This window comes from Alligator mississippiensis, chromosome 3, assembly GCF_030867095.1.
Source record: "Alligator mississippiensis isolate rAllMis1 chromosome 3, rAllMis1, whole genome shotgun sequence".
Classification (NCBI taxonomy): domain Eukaryota; kingdom Metazoa; phylum Chordata; order Crocodylia; family Alligatoridae; genus Alligator; species Alligator mississippiensis.
In genome coordinates this window covers 181421534-181440779 of record NC_081826.1, presented here as the reverse complement: position 1 = coordinate 181440779, position 19246 = coordinate 181421534, and the positions used below count along the sequence as shown (strand labels likewise).

Here is a 19246-nt window from a genome sequence, read left to right as displayed (position 1 = left end):
AGCTGTGTTTCGGGGTTCATTTGTTTTTTTGGGGGGGTGTTTTGTTTTGTCTTTTAAAGTGAGCAAAAATATTTTTAAGACAAATATTTTTAGATATGCCAAAAGTCACTGTATGATAAGTCTGGTCACTGTTGATTAGGGCTGGATATGAATCAGTTGAGCTATTGGTGAAAAGCTTAGTGATCTTTCCAAGTACCTGATCCCCGTTTTCAAGATGTTTTAATAATACTTAGTTCATTATTTTAATACTAGCAAATTGCCTATCAAGAATGATGTGGGGTGGGGGGCGCAGTGGGGACAGAGCTCTGTGTCCGGCCCCACTCCATCCCCCTCTGGCCGCTCCTTGTCCGGCCCCACTCTACCCCCATCCTCCTCCCGGCACCTCAGATCCGGCCCCGCTCCCCCTCTCCCACCACTTCAGGTTTGACCCTGCTCTCAGTCCCCCCACTGCTTTGGGTCTGACCCTGCTTCCCCCCTCTCTCACCCCTGCCACTTTGGGTCTGGCCCCGCCCCTGCCCCACCCCCCCTTAACCCCCCTGCCACTTTGGGTCCGACCCTGCTTCCCCTCACGCCACTTCGGGTCTGGCTCTGCTTCCCCCCCACCCGTGTTGCTCTGTGTGTGCCTGGCCCATGTCCACCTGCCTTCCCACTCTCCTTCCTCACTCCCTGCCTACCACCTCCCCCTCCCTGCCAGCTGTTCTGGCAGGCAGGGGGTGCTGCCACTGTGATTTCCTCCCCCCTACCTTTGCCCTCAGGCAGGGAGGTGAAGGGGAAGCCCTGCTGCTGGGCCAGGGCGTGTTCCCTGTCACCACAAGGGACAGGGAACACACAGGGGCAGGGCAGGTGTTCCCTGCTGCTAAACTTCCCCAGCAGCAGCACAAACTTGGGCCCATGCAGCCTGGGCTGCCCAGCCAATTGCCACCTGCCCACTTGGCAGTGCATGTGTACTTGGCCACAAGCGTTATGGACAGAGAGACAGAAACACGCATACACTAAACCTTTTATTATGTTAGAATACCCTGAGAGCATTATGTAAATATTAGAGGTGCACTGATACATCAGTCCAATATTGGATCAGCACTGATATTAAGAAAATTGCCTATATCAGAAATTGGCTTGATGTGGCTGATAATTTAGCTAATAAATGCCTGCGAGTGCATCCAAGCACACTGCAGCATGCAGGCAGTGAGGTGCATAGCTCGGCAGCTTGGAGAGCTGCATGCAGCTGGTAAGTCTGTTGTGGTGGAAGGGGAGGAGAGAGGGAAGAGGTGCAGCAGGGGCAGATCAGCCCCACTTCCCTCTCTCACTGTGGGGGGTGTTGATCTCCCTTCCCCTTCCACCACAACAGACTTACCAGCTGGATGCAGCTGTACTGGAAATCAGATCAGTATTGGCTAATATGCTTCCTTAAAAATCGGCTATTTGTATTGGGCCCCAAAATCTCTTATCAGTCCACCCCTAGTAAATATGATAAGTGTATAATCTGTTGGTGTCCTTTTAAGAGCTTTTCTGGCTCGTCAAATAAGAGTGGTGCAGAACCAGCATGAGTGAGTATATGAGACAATTTTTGAATGAAACAACCCAACCCTAGGAGCCATATTGATTTATAATAAAGCAGTAAAGTATGCAGTAGTGAAAGTAATTAGGTGAAGTGATCAAAGAACTTTATTTTATTAAAAATAGGTGACTCTCCTATGTAACTCTTGTAGTTATCAATGGAAAGTTTCTCATGCTCTTTTATTTTATCTTTTACCAAAAAATAAAAATAAAATCCACCAACCCCTTTGTTAATCAAATTGGTTGCAATTTAGGTTCTGAGTCTGATTCTATGCTATGTTTTAAGAACAGTTCATAAGGACTGGAGCAGGAAAAGTTTCTCCTCCATCTTGATTGCTAGATACTGCTTTTGCTTTCTGTAGACTTGGGAAGGATATTGTGCTGATGAAATGGTGAGTGATAGATGATTATGCAGTGGATGTGTTCCTTTGCTACAAAGCATTTTTTCCACTGCTAAGTATTCTATACTATTTTTATTAGTATTTGTATTAACCTGGTGCTTAAGAGCCTGAGCCATGAATTGGTACCTCCTTATGCATACCTCTGTACCAGCAGTTAGCTGTAAGACAATCGCAGCCCCAAAGAGCTTACAGTTCAGTATGAGAAACCAGATACTCCTCCTTTGTACAAAGGAAAAAGTCCATTGGTCAACAAGGTGGGCAGTGGTATTAGTGCACCAGTAACTAAAACGTGAGTGAAGTTTTTGGTAAGTATCATGGCGAATGTGAGCTTCTTAAAGGAGTGTGAAGGAGAATAATAAACAGACGTTATAGATGTTTACAAAAAGCTTTTTCTAAAAGTGGAGGATGACTTGGGTAAAGCATAAAGCAGAGGTCAGCAACCCCTGGCACGTGTGCCGAGCACGGCACGCAAGGCCATTTTCCTTGGCACACCGCTGCCAGCCTAAGTTCTAAGCAGTTGCTGCCAGCCATGAAGCCCAGTCTGCTTGCAGCAGGGCTTGCAGCTGAGCCTGCCTGACTCCCACCCACTCCAAGGCCAGCCCCAGCCCAGCCCCCCACCAGGATGAGGCTGGCGCTGCCCCTTGCCAGGAGCATCGCACCTTTTGTGGGCTTAACTGTGCAGGGTGGGTGGTTGGGCTGATGGGCAGGCTCTGGGCCGGGGCCTTGGCCAGATGTGCTGCAGCCTGGGGGCTGGCTCCCCGGGGAAGCACAGGGGCTCTGGTGGGACCAGGGCATTGTTGGGTTGGACTTCGTCCAGTGGCTCAGGAGCTGGGCTCCGTGCGCCTGTGTATCTGGTTCTGTGTGTCTGCCTCTGTCTGGTTCTCTGTGTCTGTGTGCACACATGTCTGGTTCTGGATGTGTGTGTATGTATGTGTCTGTTCTGGTTCTCTGTGTTTGTGCATGTGGTTCGTTCTCTCTCATTGCAACATGCTTAACAAAAAAGGAATACACAACAACAAAAGCAACATTTATGGTTATTAAATATACTAATATGCAGTGCATCCTGCCATATGAAGGTGCCTGACAGTGAAAACAAGCAATGTGTTTGCAATAGAGAAAGGGAAAAAGTAGATGGTAGGGTAGGGGGTGCCATGGTCAAAGTGATTTTGAAAGTGATCTTTACTGAAGCATTTGTAATAGATAGGAAGAGAACAAGACTACACTTGTCAAGGCCAGAAGAAAGGATGTTGCAATGTGAGATTGAGAGCGTTAGTTGGGCAGATGAATAGGAAAGGATCCATTTTAGGATATTGTTATATTGTATAGTATAATATGTTGCCTATTCTTTCTGCTTAACATTTTTGGGTGCAAGAAGTCGGAGTTGAAGATAATGCCTAGATTAGGGGTCTGAGTGATGGGAAGGATGCTGGTGTTATCCACCCTAACTAAGAAGGAAGGTAACAAAGAGGAAGTGGTGGTGGGGGATAATTAAAAGTTTGGTTTCAAAATGACCCATCTTTCTAAAATCTTGCAAATGTGTAGCAGCTCAAGATTTTACTTTGGGCAGGAGGGAGTTTGTCAGCATGGAAGTGGCAGGAAAATTTGTGTTTTAAAGGTAAGTATACCCACTGATAAGCGGCAGAGGAAGAAAAGAAAGGAAGCACAGACAAATACAGGGGGAACACTCCTCAGCAATTTAGGGGATGACTGAAGAGAATCTTCAAAAGACACTCTAAAGGAACAGTTAGAGCTAGGAGGAGAACTAGGAGAGGGCAAAGCTACAGATGCCAAAGGAGGAAGAGATTTTTAAGATGAGCTTGGTTGATGTCAAAAACAGTAGTCTGTAGAAATAATTGAATCCATTTTTGGTAGGAGTATTTTTTTCTGACTACCATATGGTCAAAAAGCATGAGGCTAGACTACTGTTCTTGAGCTTTGGCTAGGAAGAAGCCCATTGAGTGATTTGAGCGGAGTGCACAAGCAGAGACTGAACTGGGAAGTTTGTGGTGGAATTGGAGTTCAGACAGTGTTTAGATACCACAGTCATTTAACTTAGGGCTGAAAAGAAGAAGCAAGAATATCTCAAAGGTAAGTGGAATCAAGGGAGGTGACTTCTTAAGATGAGAGAAATTAAAGCATGTGGAGCAGAAGGTAGCTCAAAGAGACGAGGCTGGTTGGAGACTCATTCACTACTTGTGACTATATGTGCATAGTTCAAGGGTAGTGGGGTTGCTGACCAGCTGATGTAGCTGCTTAGTAAGTAAAGGGAGTAAAGAGGAGTAATATTCCTTACTTGTTGGGCATGTCTACATAAGATGCTAAAAGCACAATAGACTAATTCTACTGCGCATTAGCACATCATGGTGAAAGCCATGTTAATGTGCTAATGCTCAGTAGAATTTGTTTACTGCACATTAGTGGCACCTAAAAGACATGCGCCAGCGTTACTGTGCAGTAGTGCCGATTACAGCACGTTAAGTGTGTACCAGTTATTACTGGGATTAAACGAATGCATCATAATTACAATGTATTTACATGTGTAGATGTGCCATTGAGATGATATCCCTACTTCAAGTCAGGTCTCTTAACCAGTTTCTTTAAACAGTAAGAACAGCAGGCTCCTTTCACATGGTGGTTACATTCTCCCCATGCAAATAACTTTGATTTGCACCTGTGTTTTCCCACTTTACAAACATGCACATCATTCAATATTTGATGATTGTCTTAGTCACTATTTGGTTAGTCACTTATGGTTTAGTTTTTATATTCTCCTTCCAGAGCATCCAAAATAACAAAAGGTGACTTCAAAAGTGCCAGAGTCTCTGACCAGGTGTATTGCAGCTGGGATTTGAAATACTGACTTCCTTTTATATTCCTACATTTGAAGTATGAAACTGAAGGCTCAGTAAAGGTCTCTTTGAAACCTTAGCTGTAATCTGCTCGCGGAAATGTCATTTCAAGTAAAATATGCAAATCTTGGCTAGAGGAGCACTCATAGTTTACAAACTCCTGGTGAAAGGCTTGGAATTAATGTCCATAACAGGACGTGAAAATTAATCCAGTTTAAACTATTGTAGTCTGTCTCTAGGAGGCATAAAGGAAACTAATCCTTTCTGCTTTCCAACGGATCCTACAGTATGCCCGTCCCGAGTGTGCTTAGAATACCAGCCACTTTATAACAAAGGAAAATGTAGGTGTTCAGTAATAAGTGCAATAGCATCACCTTGTGGTTAACTTAGTAGATAAAACACAGGGTATTTTTTTTTAGGATACTTGTTTATGAAAGCCTGTTTAAGAATGTGTGTGTACATGGTGGTTTTAAGTTTCTCATTTAGAATATTGACTTAAAGGCAGTAACAGTTCACAAAATGCAAGTGTTACATAGCTCTGCCTACACTTACAAAGTTAAAGGCAATTTTTCTTGTTCTCCTGATTTGTTCATGTTATCTGAAATAAACATTAAAATGAAATAATATGATGCATGATTCTGGAAAGCTCTGAGACCTTTTGCAAGGCACTGAGTCTTGAATGCTCTAATGCATAAATAAAAAAATTCTTAAAAACAAACGAACAAAAAAGCCCAACCCATAAAGTTCAGTATAATGACAAAAAGAAACATGCAGCTGATGATAAAACTACAAATAGAGTTCTACAAATTTTATTTATCCAATGTAGAGTTTGGGTTCTTTTTAGCATGTTCAATTTTTCGTACTTTAAAAATTTTATTTTACAAGTGGATCTTCAAGGGACACAAAAATATGGTATAGTATCTACGACTAATTTCATAGAAAGAGAGTGAAAACTTACCTTTGATGCTTGGTAAGTGGTTAAATTGGGTAGATTTAATATCTTGGATGGAAATGTTGTGGCTGAAAGATTATGCTTCCACTACTGATATGTCCTTGTGACTGACAGCTACCTTATTCAATCTTAGCTAGTTTCAGGAAATTTTAAGCTTTAAGAAAAGGCCTGTATTTTTTTTTTTCACCCATAGCACATTGTTGAGGTTTTGTCAGCTTATGTTGTCCGCTGAACATTAATGTAACAAATTTTTTCTTTTCTCTCCCCACCTTATTCATACCTGTCTCAGTCACTCACACACTCAAAGTCACACTCGCCCCCCCTCCCCCAAAATTATTAGTAATTTTAAGGAATATAGTTGTAGTATCAGACTTGGAAGACCAGATGCATACCTCTCTGGTATTTTGCAATGTGTCCCTGGTGGTGGTGTTGAATAGAAATAAATAGTCAGGAGGACTTATGGTAATCTTTGTGTTTTCTGCCCAGAAAGCCATTTTGACAAATTGAGTCTCCAAAGATCCTCCATCTAAAGCACTGGACTTATACCTTGCTTCTGATACTAGTTAAGGGAAAAAACTTTTAGCAGTCCACCAAACCAAAGCTATTCTTTCTGGAACCATTGGGAGTGCTTGGTTAACTGTGTGCACTAGGAATATCAGGGGTTTGTTAAATGAATAGTCTTTCTTACTTGTGTTTTTTGGGGCTCTTTAGCTATAACTGTGGAACTGTTTGGTGTTTATGGATAGATAGACTAATAATGATACTTTACATACTATTAAATGTAAATTATTTATAGTTTAAACGGACAATTTTGTAAAATAGTTAATTTTTTAACAGAAAAATAGTCCTCTTCAACTCTTCAGAAGCTTGAAAAATTTACTGAAGTATGAAGATAACTTATGAATATGACTTAATGAATTTCTGGGGAAACACTTTTTTTTTTCTTTCTAACACTACCTGCAAGGATTTTAAAAAAGCGCATACCATTTTTACCCATAAATATGAGAGATTCTCTCCCCCACCCCAATCAGCATGGGTGGGGAGGGGAAGCTCATTGTCTTACATTTGCATACAAAAAAGCCTCATTAAAGATATTATCTATAATTAACTGCTGCCAAAAGCAGCATGTGCTCAGTAATGGAAACCAATTATGAAGATGATTTAATGCAGCCAACAGTGAACGTGACTATAAACCACATGGCCCATATTGGGCAAATGTACTGATAAGAAGAGAACCTTTTTTTTTTTTTGCGTGGGAGTTAAAAAAAAACAACAACAAAATGAAACAAACAAAAAAACAACACCTCCCCCCCCCCCCCCCAAACAAAATGGTCAGTTGCTTCCTCAGGAGGTAATGAGCACTGAGCCCAGAGGTACTGTAATACCAGGCTGGCACTTGGCTACCAGAACCAGCTCCGACACCCTCCCTTGTTGCCAAAAATGATGATGGGAACCTTTTTGTAACAAATAAATAAATAACAATTTAAAAACACACTTGTATCACTCTACACTTACAAAGCTTCACATATTGAGCATCCTTGTTTTACCAAAATTTCATATTGTAAAAACAACTAAACAACTATGTATCTAAAAACATAAAACTACATGTATTAAACCCTTTAACAACATATATCAACTTCCCACAAAAGAACCCCTTCCAGAACTCTTTCTTCATACAAAAACCCATGCAAACTATGACCTTAGTAACCATCTGAAACTCTCTTCCCCTCCCATCAGTCCTCTTTGTTGGTTTAGTGAACGTGTGTCCAGTCCTTTTCCTCTGCTTCATCTTTGCCTCTTCTCTGACCTTTTCCTTGTCCTGCTCAATGTAGAATTTCAGTTCATGGAGCCTCAGCTTCAGGCACTTTCTTTCAGTGAAAGATAACCCCTTAAAAAACTGGAAGTTTATAACTTTCCATAAACTGGTTTAAAAACATGCTATCCTTAGTAACGTTTCCTTCAGTCCCTTTGGTATTAGTTTGTATAGTACCATCTCCCGTGCTAACAACAGGCTTATTTTGATGACATTCAGAAAATCATGGACCGTTTCTCACACCCCCTTTGCATATGTACACTCCCAAAACATGTGTCCCACTACTTCTTCCCTGGACCTCTCCCTTGGGCATCTATATGAGCTTGTTGAGCCCCACTTGTGTTGCACCTCTCTTACTAGCTAAATATTTCTTACAGCCACCTATTCTAGGTCAGCATATTCTCCTTTTAGTTGTTTACCTGCCACCACTCCCCACACCTTCTTCACTTGTCCTTCTGTAAAGTTTCCCACTGGTGCCATCCTATCTCTGTCTCTCTTACCACTTTCATCAATGTATTATGATCTTTCAGGATCTGTAGCTATACCTTCCCTATCTTACATCTCTGCATGAAACCTTCCATCTTAATGTGATGAATTGGTGGTTGTCACCCCATAGACTCTTCAAAGAGGTCTGATATACTCCTCATTTCCTTAAACCAGCAGCTGCAGGAAGTCAGCTGATATGTGGTACTTTCCCCTCTCCCTCTGTTACTGCCTTAAATGCTGTGCTTACATGTTTCATATAGATGAACAATCCCGAAGTCTGACGGCCCCCATTCCCTGTTCTCCCCCCATCTCTTGCTTTCTATAGTTCAGCTCTAGCCAGCTTTTCTTTTTTGGCATTCCAGAAGAACATGCACATTAGCCTCTGTACTTTTTGCTATCTTCCACCGCATCAGTGGGAATACAATTCCCATATATAGAATAATTGGCAGTAGCACAGCCTTAACCACCATCACTTTTCTGTTAAAGAACAGCAACTTTCAGGACCATAACCAAAGTATTTGCTGTATCCTTGTTGTGTCACCTTTTCCCATGTTGTATTTATTACCTTTCCCTTCGGCATCCATCAGGATCCCTAGCACTCTGATTTCTCTGTCATTTGAAGGCTCAACTTCTCCAAGTCCCTCCAGTTCCTCACTTCCATTATGGTGCTGTTCAATCTAGTTAGTTTAGCCCCTGTTTCTTTTCCATACTAGGGTGTATGCTTTGGCACCCTTTTCATTTGGAGTCTCACTCTTAACTACTACATTTATATCATCCATGTATAATACACATTTTGCCTCTCCTCCTCCCAGTATCATTACTCCACTTATGACTTAATTAGATTCTATACCTGGAAAATTATAACAAATTTATAATTTTTCCATATATAGAATCTAATTATTGAAGGGGTGTCTTACATTCAGGGTTGTCTTATATTCAAATAAACACATGTATTGATTGTATAGGGACTTATTAAATAAGTTTTAGATCATTGTTAACTTTGTTCTTTATTAAATATGTAGAAGGGTATTAAAAAAAAGACAGAAATGCCTTACAATTTTTCTGTCTCTACCGAAGCAGGATATTGATTCAATGATGCACCTTTTTACTGCTTTTAAAGTCCATTTAACCAAAAGAAGAGTTGGAATAGAGATCATAAACCAAATTCTCTCCTGGTCCAGGAGGGTCTTCTAGTGCAGGAGGTGAGGATGTTGGAGTGTCCTGTTAGGAAAGCTGGTTATAACTTCATTCTGCTCAGTAGCTTAGGGCAGTTAACTGTGAAGTGGAAAGAGCCTTCCATCCGAATGATTCCCCTTGCAACTCCTGTATAGAGAAAGCATCTCTTTTTTTGTGTTACCTGGTCACAATTGTAAAGGTGGACAGATGATGCAAAAGCAAGCTCAGTAAGTTTTATGAAGAAGCTCTTCAAGTGCAGCTGGCAATCTAACATGAAACTGAGGAATAAGAAAAAACCCTAATTAAAAGGATGGTTTTTGAAAAACAGCACATTTGTAATAGAATAACATTGGAAAGTAAGGAAGTTGATCAAGAGAAGAAATTCTTATCTGTAGAATCTTTAATACAGTGAGCAACAAACTTATGCTTGTATGAGGCTAGCCAATGCATGTCTTCCCTCAAGTTGCAGGGTGTTTTGAGAGAAGAAATGCATAGTGAATGAAAGGGTGATCAGCTAGCCACCTTGGTATGTGACTTGTACCTTTCTTGCAGCTCGTGAACCTGCATCCTTCAATTTTCCTTAAATTTTGCTTTTGAAAGCTGAATGAAACAAAACTCCAGTATTTTTGCCGTTCGTATTGGTTTGTCTTGTTTTCCTGTCACAGGGTCAGAAATACTCAGCTCAATACACTTATTTTGGTTGTGCATTTCATGCCTTTTTTGATATTTGACTAAAATAGACTTGCTTCAACATCCCTAATTACTTTCTCCCCCCAGTTTGATGCACCTCTTTCTATACAACCAGATAAGTTTCTCACATTTGCATTTGTGTTCTTGAGGTAAAAAGGGCAACAGTTAAGTATGCTGCATGCTGGGAGAAAAGCAGAGAAGGAGATACCTTTTCAGGTACTTCATAGAGCCTGCTGATTTGAAGAGAAATTCTGTGAACTGAGAGCAGAGTTGAAGCTTCCTGTACTAGTAGAAAAGCTCATGACAGTGGTGGGAGACGATCAGTTTGGAAAAGTGCAAAAGTGAGGGAGTTCTGTATAGCAGAGCTGATAGGCGGACACCAATTTTTGTCTTGCAGAGTTTGACTTTTGATTCTAACCCATTGCAATGCATTCTTGACCCTGTATGAGCTTGTGACCTAGAGATAAAACAGTGATATTAGGGAAATGTTTTAAGCATATTTTAAAATATACTTGACTCGGAACTGAATCTTTGGACAAATAAGCTCATCTGTCTTCCTTGCAGAGGAACTAGATGCACTTGCACTACTTTTAGAAATTAATAACAGAGTTTTTTGTACAAGGCAATAAAACTACAGCAATATATATAAATGCCCGCAGAGGTCACTTTAGGTAGCATAATAAAGCAGTGTATTGTGTGTGCTTTTAAATCTAATGTGCAAAATAGGATTTTTTAAAAATTGATTTGTAATATATCACAGTCATTTATCTCAACAATTGCTTGCAGAACTGAAACCAAGATCCAGAAAATATAGTCTCACAAGGGTTTTCTAGTATGAACTTAGGTACTGAATGATGTCCCCCATTTAAGTGCTAGGAAGCTGAAGGAAAATGGCATTTTTACTTCCACTCTTGAAGGTTAAAAGTGTGATTTGTTTTTTGACAAGTCACTTGGAAAATGGTACTCCCTTACTTCACACATCATGCTTCTAGTGTATACTCTGAATTGGATTTCTTCTTTTCATTGTCAAATTGTTGTTGTTTCATTTTACAGAAGTTTGGGAGACTGAGAGGTTGCATGTGGAGACTACAGCTGGTGGAATTTGGAAGAGAATCTGTTTCAATTTCTACTCCCTACAGTATTACCTTTTCAACTCTGCTTACTGAAATAAAATATTATAGTAAACCTTGGGCTTCTTTTCAGGAGCGAAATAATGCAGTACAGAGTATGCGCAAGAAAATAAAAGACCTAGAATTGGAACATAATGACTGCCCTGAGATCCTGCGGCAACAAGCCAGTGAGCTTGAATACAGCGCAGAACGAGAGGAGAAACTTAAAAAAGAACTTGAGGTAGATACTTCTTATCTCTTTATATCAACGAAGACAAATCTTACTGAATATCTTGACTATCCTCGTTAATCCTGAGATTCTGTGCTGGACTAGTTTCTCCAGTTAACTTCTGTTTTGGAGGGATGCTGTCTTGAGTGCACCGAAATTTTTATGCTCAACCTTAATTTAAATAACACAGAATATTCCTGTTAAGTGAACTATACTAGTTTTGTAAACCACCAGGATTAACTTTGAATATTTGGAGGCTTGTCTATAGTGGAACTGGAGTGGAACACAGATGGAAAGTGGTTTGAAGGGGATACAGGCCCATGCACCAATTCATAAATTAACATCTTTATGCTTTTAGAAAATTGCAGCTTGTTTTATCTGTGCCCATAGTCTTGTAATGTGCAGGGTATTTTGCTGCCATTGGCACCAATATAGTCCTACAAGCAATCAATGAAACTTTACTAAATGAAGTAATTCTAGTGGTACTGTGCCAGACCATTGATTTATGACAATTTAGAAAGGAGAAATGAGGTGCTGGCAGGGCTAGAGAGCTTTAGGGAAATAAAGGCTTCAGGCTTTGAACTTTTTGCTGGCTTGGATGGTGAAGAAGCAGCAACAGAGATTCAGCAGAAAGACCAGCTTGCACAAAGTACTCTCTCTCATCTTCTTTCTTCTGAATCCAGTGAATATCTGAGGTCCTTCAGCTGCTTCTTCAATAACAGTTAACTTAAAGTTCTACAAAACCATAATTTGTATAGAATGATATTCTAGCTTTACCAGATAAATAAAAATTAGAGCTATTGGTGTAGTAAATTAGTTAAATTATTTAGCTTTTTATGGGGTATAGTTCTCCTTTCAACCATTTGGGAGGGAAAAGTTCTTTTTAACCAGAAGATATGAGGAGACTTATGAAGAAAGAAATTGGAGATAAAATTATGACAGATTTTAAAAAGTATTACCCTTTTACATAGACATTATAGTAGGATATGGGGAATGATCCATACAGTTTGATTGCATAACTTTCTATTATAAAGCATGGTTGTAGGTTCTTCAGAAGAGCTCACTGATTCTGATTTCACTCTGTGACCTCAGGTGTATCTATCCGTTTACTTGTTTATAAAATGAAAATAATGTTTCCATATCACTGTGGAAATGAATTTGCTAATATTGGAGAGACCAGGATTCTTTTTTTTTTTTTTTTTAAGGCCACTCTAGAAATGACAGGTTTCATGTGGATAGTCCTGTATTTGTATGCTTTAAAGGTATACTATGCAAGGCAGTGGCCAGTAGCTGAACAATGAGGATTAAAAATTTACCAGGTGCTATCTGTACTGCACATGAATGAATGAAGCAGGGTTCTGGTGGAAGAGGCAGAACATGATTCTGTCATTAAAGACTATGTCAGAACATACATGGGAGTGAAATCAACATTGCACAAGCAATATAGATTTGGGCACTTCTTAACTATGGATTGCTTGAATCTGATCCTGTATGTTTTCAAAAGATTTGTTGGGGTTTTCATTTCCATTCTGTGTGTGTATGTGCACATTATGATATACAAAAAATAAAGATATTTGTATGTATTTCAAATGAGGTGAGGGGGGTCAGTCTGCTAAAGATTTAGCCTGACTTGCCATTTTACATTCTGTCAGTATAAATCTTATTTCATGGGGCAGTGGGCCTTTTCTCTTTTGAATTTCCAACCCACCTGTTTATCAAACCCAATTTTCAAATGAGCACCTGTCAACATAGTTGTATCCCTGCCTCTCTCCCATTCCTCCTTGTTTCACTTGCTTTCTTCCTCAGCAATAGAGAAGGGACCAGCCTGTATGAGAGCTTGTGCCCTCTGCCCAGATGTAGTTTTCAATGGCACAAGCAACAGTGTTTGGTTTTGGATGGTGATGCAGAGAAAGAAGAGTGCAAGTGGGCAAGCGCACCTTTTGCTGTTTTAATTTGCTTGTCATTGAACTAGGTGATTTGGCCATGAGCTTCTAAATCTCTTCTTTATATTTAAATCTCTAACTACTACCCAGAACTATTGCCCTATGTATAAATAAATCCAAAGTATAGGTAACATGAAAACTTGCCTTGATAGTACTTCCCGGCATGAGAAGTTAAGTAGCTGGTCAGCGTTATCCATTAGGGTGTATGTTTAGTAAATGAATGGCTCTAAACCTCTCCATGGTTTTTCAATAAATTTATTGAAGTAATTAACAAAAAAATCCCTTGTTTACTGCTCAGGATGAGCACATCAATTCCTCTCAAGCTCTCAAAGCAAATATTAGTTAATTACAGTGCATAACACTGAAAGGTAGGTAAGAATATTTTGATTTGTAGATAGATGGGGGAAGGGGAGACATGGACATGAGAGAATTTCTTCCCTATAGATAATGGAATTCCTACTTCCAGTCTACTGTTCTTATATAAAGCACCTGCTCTCAGCACTAGGCTGTTTCGTTTCATGAACTACCAAATAACTTGTTATTACATACTGAACATTACTATGGTCATAATAAGAATCTCTCTAATTTTCTTTCCTCAGTAGTTATTTGAATGCATACTATGCTGCAATGGGTTAGATCAGGGGTTCTCAATCCCTGGGCTGTGGCAGGTTGGCTGCTGGACTGGAAGTGGCTGTGGACTGGCAAACCATGGCCCCCAGCTGTAGAGGCCGTGGCTCCTTTTGCAAGGCCCATGGCAGCGCAGAGTTTGGCTCGCCTGCCCCCCCTTGGCCCAGGGGGTGTGGTATCCTTACCTGTCTTCCGGCTGGAAGTTTGCGCCGTGGTTTGCTGAGCCACAGCATAAAACCTTTGGGAACTCTTGGGTTAGATAGTTGTTTATGCAGTTTCAAGAGTTCTGAGCCAGATGGCAGGTTGGCTTCTTACCTAAGCTTACTCATCCTAAGCTAGTCTTCTGTGAGGCTTTAAAGAGCAGAACTGACCTGTCCATCCCTGGATAAGTACTCTACTTGAATACAAGATGAGGTTTTTTCCTCTCAATTAGCATGGAGGAAATCTTGTCGTTAGATTTGCATACAAAGCAGAAGGGAAGGGCAGGTAGCTGCTGCGGCTCTGACTCTGGCCCTAAGCCTAGGTTGTGGCCAGTCAGACCCACAGCAGTGGGAGGATGGAGGGTAAGAGGGCCACCTGACTCCTCCTAGCCCAAGGGCAGGCAATTATTTTGGGTGGAGGGCCACTTACAGAGTTTTGACAAGCTGTCGAGGGTTGCCTGGGTAGCCCTGTCCCTTGACAGATGCCCCACCCCCCAGTTGCCATTTTGTGATTGGAAGTTCTTCCCCTTGCCCCCAGAAGTACTCCTTTCAGCAAGTGGTTTTGCCATCTCAGAACCAGAAAAATACCAAATTATATTCTAAAAATCAAACATCTACAACCTTCATTAATTTGATTTTTTTTCAAAAAAATCTTTCTGTCCTGATTTACATGTTTGTGTAGTGTACATAGAGGTGATTGTACAATAGCTTAAAATGAAGTCTTACTCTCTTGTATATTGTGGAAGGGGGTGGGGAGTGGGTATAGGCTTGGGGTACAGGGTATAGGGCTGTGAGTGAGGGTGAGGGAGCATGTGGATAGATGTGTGTGGGTATGGGGTTTGTGGCTGGGATGTGATGGGGTGTGGTTGTGGGGGTCTGCATGTATGGCAATACAAGGAGGGGTGTGGGTGCATGGGTATGGTGGGGTGTGTGTGTGGGACTTGCCCTATGAACACACACACATTCTCTCGCTCTCTCCCTCATTGTGCGTACACACACAGGGTACTAGCGCAGGGTCAGCATTCCTGCAGTCCAGTGATGCAGCTGGGGGCCATGTGGTGCTGGAGCAGCTGGCAGGCAGGCAGGCAAGCGGTGGCAGACAGAGGCTTCTGATTGAGGGAGGGGTAGAGGTGGAGGGGTGAGGCCAGGCCAGCCTTGCAGCTGGGTCCTGCTGGCTTTCCCTGGGTCCTACTGCCCCTGGCTCCTGTAGTTTTTGATAGGCAGCTGGGAGCAGATAAATATAATTTTTCTAATTTTTTTAGGAACCCTGCTGGCCAGATAGAATGGCCTGGCAGTCTGGATGCAGCCTGTATTTTGCCTGCCCCTGCTTTCCCTGCTGTAGCAGCGCGGGAGGAATGGATTTAAGGCGACTGTAACAAGTGGGCATCCCAGGGCCGGTTTGAATATTGGCCCACCCACTTATTTTGGAGCAAACTGCCTGCCTACTTCACCTGACACACCTTTGATATTAATTGAGATGATAATGCGAGAGGCTGCCCTTTTACTTGCCTGGATGCCAAGGTCTTATATACATGGCTCCAGCATCTCCCATACTGTGTCCTATGCCTTGCAGATGGTATCCATGGTCTAACACCTGACCTATAACTTGCCTGGCCTAACACCTGGCCACTCAATCTGGGCTCCCATCCCTTCCCAGTTCCTTGGGCTCCCAGCCCAGCTCCACTCAAGGCTCCTAGCCTGGTTTGAGTCCCTCATAGTCCCCTTATGACCCACACTGGGCCTCAATCCTCATATGCCCAACACAGGGCTTCTCAATATCCCCACGCTCATCCCCTGTGCCTGACACTGGACCTCAAGAATTCCCTTATCCCTTGCCTGAGAAACCTCACATTTAGCTCCATTGGCTTAGGGCCCCATCCCTATGGAGTCTTGGATCCAACTCCTTAATGCCACTTAGGTCTCACAGTGGGCCTGGAACTTGCCTCAAGTCCCTTCATGACCTGGGCCCTGCCTCAGGACTCTGTGAGCCTGGGCTTCTCTTTGTTCTTAGGGGTGTGCTCCCCTAGCCTTTCCCCTCCATGGGGTCGCCAGCAAGGCAACAGGGACTGAGGCTTTCTGGTGCCCCATATTCACCCTTCACTGGGGAGGCACTGGTGTGGCATTTCCTGGAGATTGCCCCACCACACTGTTCAGCCCCAGCAGGGTAGTTTTCGGTCATACCCTAGGACCGGGAGCCTCCAGCCACCCCCATAGCTCTTACCCTGTACCTTTAAGATGGTATGAGCAGCAACTCCAGCCAGGTGGTGGTCTTTTCCTGGCTGTTAGCAGCAAGCTGTTGGCTTCAGTGCTCAGGGCCTGCTTTTATCACAAACAGCTGGGCTCCGTTCCCTAATCAGGCAGTTGTGCCTGATTAGGAGTGTAGACAGCTACAGCCTGCTTGGCTGTTTGCTCATGCCCCTTTGAGTAACAGAGTACAAATTGTGCTCTATTACAGTGACCCCCCAGTAATTAGATTCTATACTTGAAAAGCTGTAACAAACGTATACATTTTCCAAATACAGAATCTAATTTTTGGAGCGTCATCTTAAATTCGGGGTCAGTTTAGATTCAAGTAAATATGGTAGTTTGATTCCTCCTCTAGGAGTAAAAACCAGATGAAACACCTTCTAAACAGCAGTAGCAGTCTGCTGCCTCTTCCTCAACTAGGAAACTTGCTGGCCTCAAGAATTAAAATATGTGGAATACTCCAAGATCTGGACTGATTTAAATGCATGGTGCAGAGGAAAAGAAAAAATATAAACCAAACAACTCTTCTCAAATCTTGGAGTATGTGCTGTGTAGGCTAGCTTTTGGGTCTGTCAGTAAATTTTGCTCAAAAGACAGTCTTCTCTCTGCTGGGACTTTAATTTTGCCCACGTGTTGAAAGTTTCCCACTGGCAGCATTGCTGATAAATTCTCAAGAAATTTGGATTGATCTTGATTGTGTTTATTAAATGACTCCTTGAAATACTCTCTTCAGTTTCACTGTTCCTACTTTTTTAACAAATAGTAGGGGGTGCACTGATAGAGATTTTGGGCGTCGATACTGATAGCCGATTTTTAAAGAGGCATATCTGCCCATACTGATCCGATTTCCGATATAGCACGGAATACTGCATGCAGCTGGTCTGTTGTGGTGGACGGGAAGGGGGGACGGAAGAGTCATGGGGGGGGCAGATCAAGGTCCCCTTGGTGAGGGAGGGAGTTGAGTGAAGTTGGGCCTGGGGCAGGCGCTGCCCAGCTGGAATGGGGTGGGGTGTGGGACAGAGCCGCAGCCCATCTAGGGGGTGCGGGGAGGGGGTGCAGCTTCCACCTCTGTGTGCACCCCAGGAGGGCATGGAGGGTGTGTGTCCTCCAGATCTGCAAGGGACAGGATGGCTGCTGTAGTGGGCTAAGGCTGGGGCCAGGGCTGAGCCAGGCTCTTCCTGGCGGGGGCTGGGCCAGACTGTTCTTGGGGCAGGCAGTGGTGGCGCTGGGAGGGGGCTACAGGTGGGGGCCTGCAGCCACCCAAAAATTCACCATAGCCCTCCTCCCAGTGCTGCTGCTGTCTGCCCCAAGCACATTGTGGCCCTGCCCCCGCTGGGAAGAGCCCAGCCTGCAGGGGCTGCTGCTCCACACTGCGCAGATCCAGGGGCACATGGCCTCCCCTCATGCCCTCCTGGAGTGTGCACAGCAGTGGGAGCCGCGTCCTCTCCGCACATCCCCTGGATGAGCCGTGGCTCCATCCCACACCTGCCCAGCCCTACTCCCTTTCTCTCTCACCACGGGGGGGCCTTGATCTGCACCCTCTCCCCCCCACGCCCCTTCCCTCTCCCCTCTTTGTCTACCACAACAGACTGCATGCAGCTCTCTGAGCTGCCAGGCTGCGCTCCTCACTGCTTGCGTGCTGTGCTGCAGCTGTGCACATGCATGGGCCATTTAGCAGCCAAATTATCGGCCACATCGGGCTGATTTCTGATGCAGCCAATTTTCTTTTTTTCTGTACTGATCTGATATTGGACCAATGTGTTGCTGCACCTCTATCAAATAGGACTGTAGTGACCACTCGCATCCACACATGGAGGGTCTGAATTTGAGACCTAGTACATCTACAGTGATACTGTGATGTTTTGTCTTGACCTGGCTGTCTAATCAGAAATTATTTCCAGTTCTTTATTCTTTTCTAAACCTGTACATCTCAAGGAAATACTCTGACACCTGTGGAACAGTCAGAGCTGTTGGGATCTACCCTGCTTCCATGCTAAGCCCTGGAATGATATTGAGTAGTATACCCTACCCATTTGCTTCTTATCCATGCACACCGCATTCTGGAAATTAAGCAAGGTGAGTGTATTTAGACCAGCTCTTAGTAGTTCACACTTGGGGCTCCTCTAAAGTGGTTGCACTGCTTAATAGTTGGGATTTAGTATCTGTGGAGTAGGAGTCCATGATCAGAATGCATTTCTCAGTGTTTCTTCTGCTCTCAGCATGGAGACAACGTGAACATCCCCAGTGTCTCCAGCTGTGATTCTTCTCGCTCCCAGTTAAGGGCAAAAGGTGTTTAAAGCATTGATTGTTAGATGGTTAAAATATTGCATTAGAGACATACAAAGTACAAAAACAAAATCCTACAGGGCAGATCAAAGCTTATCAAATAAGAGCACTGACTTATTGACCAATAAAGAAGGAATTTGTGTCCCACAAAGAAATCTGAAACCAGTCAGATACTTCAAGCTGCATCTACAAGCTTTGGCCGATATTGCCTTTAGTTGGAAGGTACCACATGCTGTGATGCCTCAATAATCTTTCTAAAAACAAAGATTTTTAAGTAGTTCTGAAAGCCCCTCCTTGGGGTTTTATTGCTGTTAAGAGACCAACCTAGTAATCGTGAGCTGAGAAAAGACAGAAGAGTAAGGTATCAAATGGATTTTCTTTCTGAATATTTAGGCTGGCCTCTCAACTTAAAAGGTCAAAGTTTAGTTCAGTGAAAACATTAGGCTAGTGTATCCTGTGGATTCCTTTAATCAAGGAAAACTAATTATTGACCATTACGAATTAAGATATTTTTTCAGCCTCAGAAACATTCATGCTGAGTTGTATTCCTAAAGTAAGAACCTAGCTTTCTGCCGAAATGATTGTAACAGATCTATTCTTGCTTCCCCATCTGCTCAGCAGAATTAAAACTATTATAAGAATAGCATGCGTGAGGACTTGGGATTCAAATATCAAATTGTT

At 42.8% G+C, this 19246-nt stretch overlaps 1 protein-coding gene across 5 annotated transcripts in view; it reads left to right on the top strand.

Moving 5' to 3' along the window:
* The window catches only part of CCDC171 (coiled-coil domain containing 171), a 356091-nt gene that overhangs the window by 67484 nt on the left and 269361 nt on the right, over positions 1-19246 (top strand). For 4 of the 5 annotated variants that reach the window (XM_059724699.1, XM_059724700.1, XM_059724701.1 and 1 more), the window contains one exon: positions 11128-11274. The exons of the other annotated variant lie outside the window; for it this stretch is intronic. In XM_059724699.1, the coding sequence (XP_059580682.1) occupies positions 11128-11274 (147 nt within the window). The remainder of the gene's footprint in view (positions 1-11127; positions 11275-19246) is intronic. 5 annotated transcript variants of the gene reach the window in all.